This window comes from Dendronephthya gigantea, unplaced genomic scaffold, assembly GCF_004324835.1.
Source record: "Dendronephthya gigantea isolate DGI-Jeju-01 unplaced genomic scaffold, DenGig_1.0 000048F, whole genome shotgun sequence".
Lineage (NCBI taxonomy): Eukaryota > Metazoa > Cnidaria > Anthozoa > Malacalcyonacea > Nephtheidae > Dendronephthya > Dendronephthya gigantea.
Window position 1 is genome coordinate 219,109 of NW_021163058.1, and position 9,570 is coordinate 228,678.

Consider the following 9,570-nt stretch of genomic DNA (forward strand, 5'->3'; position numbering starts at 1 on the left):
GACACAAGACTTACCCCTGTGGCTTCTGTGCTTCTTGTAATTTTTAAGGTGTTCCTTAGTGTGGAAAGTACTCTGAATCTTCTTCTCGTTTACGACACAAACATGCACGTCGCCGATCATAAACAAAAGACATTTACACAAAAGTTTGTCTGACGATAGAGAATGATGATAATGAATGTTTAAAATGATCCTATGAAGAGTTATTTTAGGTTTTCTCATTAGAATATCTATTTATAAAGATTTTAATAGCTCCTGTCCAATCAGCAGCTACGATAACTTCTGGTCCAGTCCTTCCAGAACTGTTGTCATCGTACTCAGTAGGGACCACATTCCATGGACATGGTGCAAAGATTGCGGCTGTCACCACAGCATTGTGAGCTAGCATATAAAAAAATTAACTCGCGTAAAAATTCTAACTAGTTGATAAAATGCTACAATTCAATTTGGTTACATGCCGGTATATACATGCCGGTGATATACATGCCGGTGATATACATGCCGGTGATATACATGCCGGTGATATACATGCCGGTGATATACATGCCGGTGATATACATGCCGGTATATACATGCCGGTTTGGTCGTGTTTGGTCGTGAGCTATCAGACATCAGGTAAAATTATTGCAAGTCTCAGCACTGTTTCTATTGGTGTTATTCTGGATATCTATATCATTCAATGGTCTATATAAACTAACCAGAAAATCCTTCATAGAAATCATTTCTGTCTTTCCTGGCAGAAGCAATTCGGTGCTGGGCTCTCCACATATAAACATAATGATCTTCCGAGCCTGATACAACCAACTCCCCATCGTGACTAAAAATGAAATATTAACATAATCTTCAATTAGGACGTCGATGACTTTTAAATGCATATATTAGTATTGAAGCTCATACAAACCTAAAACTCCCTTTGATTTGACTACTCGAATTTGTGAAACCTCTATACTTGCAATGTAAGGAATGATCTTTCAAACTATACAGACGTATCCGAGAATCATTTGATGTGATTAATATCTAAAAGGGAGATACAAATTATGCACATGTGGCGTTTTCGTGTGGCATTTAACATTTTCATTCAATATAAGATCCAACCTTATCTTCTCCAGGCATTGGTTCAATGCCACTGATTTTTCTTCCTTGTTTTTTTCTTGTTGACCGAATTTGCCATTGTGTGTAATACTTGAGATGCTAAGAAAATAATGAACAGTTTTCACGGATGAATCAGAGAAATTAGTAGGATTAGAATTATTAGGTTTTCAGTTTCCCTTCTGACATATGCCTTCATCAGGAGGAAAATAGAAAAATAAATATGAATATGACAACCGGCCTTAGACAACATGCTGTATTCGCAATCGCTTATGAACGGCGCGGCTCTTACATCACTTTACGATAGAGGATATAAGTATGACTAATTACATTGTTATATAAAACATACCTCCGTCTCATAAAATATGCACCGTCCATCGTACGTCCCAATTACCGCAAATTTTCCGTTCATACAGAAGTTTGCAGCTGTGATCAAATTACTTCCTAAGGTGGCAAACACAAAGAAAATATTTTAAACAAATATTTTACAAAAAATAATTGTACGAATTAAACACTCTATCTTATCTACAGCTTGATTGGTCAGAGTGACATTAATTTAAATGAGTAATTAGTTGCGGCGAAAATCGGTCCGAAAATCGTGGAAGCCTTCCTTTAGCCTTCCTCGTGCATTCTACTGAAAAGCCAATAGCCGCGTAATAACTAGAAATACCCTTGAACGCACAAGAAGTTATCTTTCAATATATTTAGGCTTCGAGATATCAAGGCCCCAAAACAATGATCATTAATTGAATTATAATGTGGATAAAATGGACCAACCTGCCCCTTCCAGTTCATTCCACAGAGCAACTTTTTTGTCAGGGATGTTCCACAGTCGTATCTTACCATCCAATGATCCACTCAGAAAATAACGATCATCCTAAAAAAGTGTATTATATACTTTCACCCAAGTTGAAATCTACGTATAGCTAGGCAAACTGTGGTTATCACTGCGTCATAGCGACATGTTGCATGGACCAGTCGTACAGGAATTGTCAAATTGGGCAGTCATAATTATTCGTTGAAAATTTGAATAGGAAAGGTATTCAATTTTATCAACTCTTCAGCTGTCTTATAAACATCAGTTAGAAATGCAGTGAAATAAAATACTGTTAGTCGTATCCATTGACAGAAACTGACATCATAAACTTGCATGTTTCGTACTTCATGATCAACCTAATCGTAACGAAACATATATATCATTGTTTCCTTGACATTTGACTGGAGATAGTTACTCGCAGCAACAACATAAGCTAAGTTTCGCTATGATAATGTTGAAGTAGAAAACAGGCGTATCTTAATTTTCTACTCTGCAACTTACTCGTGGATGAAAGGTGATTGCTGTTACAAAATCGATATGTTGGAAACAGCACAAACATTCATTTCGAGATATATGCCACAGCCTAAAGAAATGTGCACAAGTACATAATATCATGCATGGTAATGAAGTGTGTTCGTTCGGGGGTGTAACTGCAATGGCGTGATAATTAGGAGGGGAGGGATATTTTTAAATGCTCTGTTTTGCTCTGTTGTGCTGTGCTTTATTAAAATCGCCTACGAAATCCACATTTTCTTTTCAATTGTGAGAATTCGACAGTTGCAGACTTGATAAAAAAAATTCAGCCTATTCGAATACACACCCCTCAATTATCGCACCTATAGCCCCCCGTGTTCGCTGTTTATATCACTCGCTTAATGGGGATCATTAAGTGAAATTCCCGAGCAGAATAATCATTCTAACATTTTATTCCCCGAGGGTTAACCCTGTTAGATTCCACATACCTGACCGTTTTATCCATTGATGACGATAAAAGAAAGTAATTCTAGATAAGATTAAGAATAATGAATACTTTTCAGTTTTCATATTATTTTACATACATATTTCAAATATAGATATGCATGCATTTATATATAAATGTCATTCGACCGTAATACAGAAAGAATGAGATATAAGAAATAAATACAGTTATTCTGGTGTAGTTTCATGATCAGTGCGCTACTACTCCTAGATTGGTAACTGAAGAATAAACAGCAGGTAATACCTTTGACCACGAAAGATCCAATACATCACCACTATGACCTTCATATGTACAAAATGGTTCTTTACAAAATCCTTCAGGATAATCGGTCTCTAGTGGGTAATCTTTCGCACTCTTCTGAAATAAAGACAATCATTACACTTGATGCACGACTATTACAAACTATTGACATTTAAATCCAGTTCAAAAATGGTTATTTTTACTGAAAGAAAGAGGAATATTTATAAAATTTATAATCACATTTGCAAAGTAATATCACAAGTTTACTGCATGATTCTAATATGTCCTTTCGAGCCTTGACGTTTCTAAACATCAAGGCGATGGATTATATACCTGGTTGGTGTGAACTTATTAACTTTAAGAACGGAGACGTTTTAATAAATTAGGAAAATAATAAGGTTACAACTTGATGGCAAAGTTCCTGAGGAGTAGCTTCCGAGTGAGTACCACTTATAATATAGCACCCATGCGCTATACAGAACAAACTAATTGTGCAAAGACTAGCACGATAATGTAAGTCAGAGTAGATCGTAAATACCTCTTGTTCTTCACTTTCTGTTTTTTCAGGAGTTGCTCGTTCTGAATCTACAAAGAAGTTTGCAATAATTGAATGATGAAAAATACAATCCTTTGTTTCCTATAAACGTCGTTACATAGCTAACATGTGAAATAAATTACAAAAGGAATATTTACAAAACATTATGTCGTATTGCGTGTTAGTTTACGTAACACTAAACTTGCTTTAAACCAGGACAATGAGAAAAAAAAACAACCAAGTATCAGACATGACATTATCAAGGTTTTTCTCACAACATGGAAACCAACCTGCTTTAGCGTACTTGTTTCGCATCTGTTCGAAAAAATCCTTTCCTGTTTTCAGCACCCAAACATGCTAACAAAATTATATTCAATGCATTAGAACTCAGCTATATACTGTGTATCAAGATTGAACCTTTTTTTAAAGAATGCTACTCACAACAATTTTATCTTGACCAGCAGTTCCCTGTTTGTAAAAATAAAAATACCTAACTTTAATCCAATTAGTTGTGACACTTTGATTATAAAAGTGAATAAGTTTCAATCTAATAGTAAAATAAATGACCACACGCATGCACTAGGTAAAACGACATACATACAAACGAATATAGGTTTAATACGTACCAGTAATTTACCACACGAAGAAAATTTCATCGTCCACACAGCACCCTAACATGAGAATGCGAACAATTATACGAACGAATTGGAGAGTCCGACCGAAAACGTCGAGATATGGAATCACCGCATGCAAGACGTATGTACCTGGTGTTTGCCGCTGAAGTCTTGGATTATATTTAGTTTATTGATGATGGGAACACCCTTGCCATTGGCCGATTTAACCTACGAAGAAACAAGACGAAGTATGTAACACAAAGGGCCGGGATGATCTGACAAATAGGGGCACGTTCAAGGTGAAAGGAGGGTATGGGTAATGATGACATTACTTGAGGAATGATCAATGATCATCATGTTATCAAAACATCCTATCATTCGGATAAAAACAGATGGTAAATGTCCACCATTTATCTTCATTTGACATATATATTTAATTGTTTTATTTTAAACTAATTTACCATTTTCTTTCGGTGTGGAGTTGATTAGAGAAGTGACGACGTGATTTGACGCCATGCACTAGTACATATATTTTTTTTAAACATACTTTGATATACTTTTCTGACTGTGGATTGTCCTCGTCACTGGACGAACTCTCTTCAGCTCGTTTCAATCCTGGATGAAAAAACTTGTTAAACTTTTGTAAAAATTCCCGAATCATTCATTAATACGCGTAAATTTCCATGCTAGCTGTACCTTCTTTCGCTCCTTTCATTTTCTGATCTTTGTTTTTGACTTTTCTTACAAATAATCCTCTCAGGTTTTTTCTTAAAAAAAATATTTAAAAATATTCATCAATTCAGCTATACAATAACGCATAAATGTGTGAAATCAAGCGTTTTAAGATAGATCATTCAACTTGCGGTACATACTTTTTTCTTAATATCTTTCTGGTCGTTACATTTATATTGCTTTCACCAGCGTCCTCGCGATCTGAACCAGCCAAATCTTGTTTACTAAACGAATTAGACTTTTAATATTAAACTTGATTCACTTCTAGCAGTAATGTATGTCCTAAGTGGGGGAGGGGTGAGTGCTTTCACATGATGAAGCCGCTCAAGGTGAGGTAACGTTTGCGAGTTAGTGGTTGTGGGAGGTACAGTATATGCAATAAAATTCGCTATAACTTGTTTACAAATATAATCATATATTGTCTTATACAGGAACTCGAAGTTATCACTTTGCAATGTCTCACGTTTTGTAAAGTTCTTTACATTTTCAAATATACAGTTGAATCAAACATCCATATTTAAAATTATCGAATGGAGTTTGACATCAAGTGTTCGTACACTATACGTCATGACGTCATCTAGCTCATGAAATACCTGGAAAACTCCGTGGTTAATCTCATGATATGTAATGCAAGAGGGTTGACTCCGGATGGAAGATTCTTTTCTGCTGCACTCAACGGCATTGTTTCACCGGTATCCAAATTTCTCACCACAACTGCTTCAAGTATTTCCTGTTTTAAAACATGCATGTTTAGTGTACGTTCTAGCTACGTTTAACAAATGGTTGCAGGATTTAAGATCTGTAATCACGAGCTATGAGCAAGAAAAATTTGTTACTAAGCTTATCTCCATATTCTCAAGCCGGTTTTCCACTAGCGATATTTTTCACGCGAAGCGACTTTACTCCTTTATATTTAAGCAATTTGTTCCAGATGGTTGCAGTTGAGAGCTCTGAAACAAAAGTAAAATGTCGCTTCGCGCGAAAAATATCGCTAGTGGAAAACCGGCTTCAGGCATACTAAGAAATCAAATATAGGAATGAAAATAATTCTACCAATTTTGCGCATATGCAGTGGTGGATCATCCTAATTATCCTAAAAAACGCACCTGATCCGTCAGTTGTGAATCAACCGTGATTGCTGTAGCAGCAGCCGGAACTTTTTCAGTGTTATTTAAACTTCCCAGTGAAATCTGGGAACCAGAACGCTTCGACTTTTCTTGAAATGAGATATTACTGGAAACACTACAGAAACTTCCAATGGAGGATATGGACTGAGACTTATTTCGTTGTAAATGAAGCGGTGATATAACTTCGGTGCAGCTATTTCTATCCAATATTTCACTCATTTCTTGGGTACTAATGTCCAGATCAGAATCGACCGTTTCTTCGACATTTGGGAGATCTGTGATTGATTCATCATCGACCGAAATTGGATTTTGTACATTTTCTATGACTTCTAAATGTTTAATATCAGCTTGTTCCGTTTTTTCCGGGTTGATATAGGATTTGAAGTTCTCGTTGCTTGGTGAAGTCTGTAAAACAATAATTGGAATGCATGCATCAATAAGTCATTGTGACCTCGAGGCTGATGATATTATCGTCAATTTCAAAGTGCTAGATTATGATGAGCTGAGTCGTATATGAGCTGATAATCAACGAGCTATAAAATATCATGAATTGTTTTATAGTATAACCAAGCAAATTTTTATATTCGAATTACAAATTCTCACAGTTTTTCTCGCTGTTTTCACAACCCACCGTATATGAGTTGATAAAGTTGATATACACTGAGTAGCTCAGCCAATCAGATTGCATAATACCTCATAACAGTAAGGAGCTATATTATAGACCTGATCAGACTAAAAAACCTCACGAATCATGGCCAACTATCGAGAGAAAACCACGTACTCAACTCAAGCAACAAACGCAACTTAACACTCTTTTAAACCAGATTTTAAAGTACAATGAGATGGCACAACATGTCTTGTTGTATAAAGCCAACAGTCTGAACTTAGAGGCGAAGCTCATGATTTTGTTAACTGCACCTCCCAGGTTTATAGAAGGCAAAAGCGGTCTGATATCATAACACGTATTCCACAGAACATTAAATTGCAAAATCACCGATCTATGTGGACAAGATTTTCACTTATGAAGATCTTAAATCAGCAAAGTTCATCAACTACCTGACATTAATGTAATTTTGATGTGAAAATAACATTGATCAGAATTACCAGAGATTTTTCTGTTTTGTTTTTATTTTTCTTCTTCCTTCGTGGTGGGGCTATGGGAGCTTGGGTTAAGTTTCTCTCTGAATTATTCTTGTCAACTTCCTTTTCTTTATTATTATCTTGAGTTTTTACTTCAGAGGTTTTATTTTCCTCCTTTATTTCACTTTGGCTACTTTCAATCCCACATTTATCTTCATTTTGCTTGGTGGGAATAGAAGAAGCTTGAAGCACATTAACAGCTTCAGTGTCTAAATCCTGTTGTTGTTCATCTACACAATTTGAAGCAGCTCCATCTGGTTCATCCTACACAAAAACAAAATCTAAAGTTTTTACCAGGAATCTGTAAATACAACTTACTGCAATTATATGTTAAAGGTATTTATCAGTGGCTTGTGAAAGTCTGTTTCAATCCTCAGCAGCAAAGCGCTGAGAGGTTCTTGGAGGAAATGGGGATTGTATATTAGAAGAACCTTAAAATAATGTCAAATCCAATATAAATAAATTAGCTTGTAGGTACAGCACATAAGTATTTAATATTGCAAAGCTTTCAGTCCATTAACCCATGCGGGCCTTTGTTTAGTTCACCAAATGCAATAAATATTAGTTAATCCCAGAATTGCTTGGTTCTTTCAAGTTCCTATACATTCAAAAGCTTCGTTATCTATTTCATCAAGCTGTAGATTATCATAGAAAATGCTAAATAAATTAACTGTGTCATTAATACATAATTTTGAAATATAATTGCATGTATTGTACTGTATTGCTAATTACCTAACTTTGATATCATGTTGTATAATATATGTAGTTATATAATTAATTTATAACTGTATATATATATATATATATATATATATATATATATATATATATATATATATATATATATATTGTATAATTACAGGATATCCTGGCCATCCTAGGTATCAAAATATATCAATAAAGTATAATAAACTTTAAAATATAATAAATTTTATATGTCGCAGTAGTTGATCACAAGAGAAAAAAAAGAAGAGATGTTGTGATTGTTTTTTGTTGGTTGGAAAATTCATGAATCAAAATATAGGAAAATACAAACAAAACAATATCCTTACGTTTTGTTAAAAGGAGGGATATAAGTTAGGCAAAACAACTTAAGAAGTGATGATGTTCTTAGAGATTGCTTCTTTACTAAATGTTATGTACATACATGAGGAAATCATGTGATTTTAGTATTACTAGAATGTTGTAAAATAGATTGGTATAAATATAAACTTAACACATTTACTGCTATTCAACATAATGCTATTTTGTGTAACATGCTATACACAGTGCTGCCAAAAAAAACTTATCATGTTTATAATATACACAATAAAAGTCGAAAGATCTTCTTTACACAACTTACAAGACTCACCTTCAAAGCGAAATCTTTCCCTACAGATGGTTCAATTTCTTGTCTATATAAAACCAACGAATACAATTCTGATATAATCTGACAACAAACAAATGAAGTGTCAGAAGACGACCGTTTTTATTTACCTGGTAATGGGCGAGCTGTGATCACCAGATCTTGTGTCGTCTTTCTCAGGAGTTTGAATTGTTGGAAATTCTGAAGCATCGTAGAATTCATCACCATCACTCTCGCCGTCCATAATACAAGTCTAAAACGTCATACTTGAAATATATTCATATTGCGTTTCTATAATAAATATCTTCGAAGTGTTTTGAATCGTGACATGACTATTAGCAAACCCAAATACAATATTTACAATATGACAAGCGAAAACTTACATGACAGGTTACATGACATCAAAAATTATTAACCCGCTGGATGAACATATTGCACCGGTTTCGTCCATTGAACTTAAATTAACTGGAATACTACCTCTGCTCTGGCCGAAACACTGGGCTGAAATGCGAGGCATGGAGGCATCCAAATATTTTGATTTTTGAATTTATTATTTGTGTGGATCAAAAATAAGGACCAGTTGCGATAGCCGCATATACATGCAGCGATGTTATAACGTTATTAAAATTTAGCTGTGTAATTTATTCTGACTACACCTATATCCGCCCCACTGACACTAAAGGCTAGTTTCCACTCAGGAAAATTCTCCTTTGGATCGGACAGGACAGGAAGTTTTCCTTTGTATAAACGCCGCCTGAGCTCCGCCTGAGAACTCACCCACAAAGGAAATTTTCCTGTCCGTTCCAATCCAAAGGAGATTTTTCTTGAGTGGAAACTTTAACAGCACAAACCCCAACCTCGCAAGCCAGGCTCTTTTACCTACGCTCCACGGCCCACGCTGCGGCAAAGACCCTGGTCAAGGCTGGTCACGTGATTCTTTTGTTACGCTTCTCCC

The 9,570-nt window shown here is 35.2% G+C and overlaps 1 protein-coding gene across 2 annotated transcripts; it reads right to left on the reverse strand.

Annotated features, from left to right (window-relative positions):
- Nucleotides 1–29: 29 nt before the first annotated feature.
- On the reverse strand, nt 30–8,968 carry LOC114528256 (WD repeat-containing protein 44-like). 2 transcript variants are annotated; one of them, XM_028549884.1, is made up of 22 exons: nt 8,747–8,968; nt 8,622–8,664; nt 7,235–7,534; nt 6,110–6,535; nt 5,597–5,733; nt 5,144–5,227; nt 4,968–5,038; nt 4,819–4,886; nt 4,422–4,499; nt 4,284–4,328; nt 4,099–4,125; nt 3,948–4,014; nt 3,661–3,707; nt 3,126–3,236; nt 2,866–2,906; nt 2,405–2,486; nt 1,864–1,963; nt 1,436–1,530; nt 1,093–1,188; nt 899–1,014; nt 696–814; nt 30–378 (listed from the first exon to the last, which is right to left on the reverse strand). In XM_028549884.1, the coding sequence occupies exons 1-22, from the start codon at nt 8,857–8,859 to the stop codon at nt 206–208; spliced, it is 2,439 nt and encodes an 812-aa protein (XP_028405685.1). In that variant the 5' UTR covers nt 8,860–8,968; the 3' UTR covers nt 30–205. The 2 variants fall into 2 exon arrangements, with proteins under 2 accessions (XP_028405685.1, XP_028405683.1); XM_028549882.1 differs by having other exon boundaries at nt 3,126–3,239.
- Between the last annotated feature and the right edge of the window lie 602 nt (nt 8,969–9,570).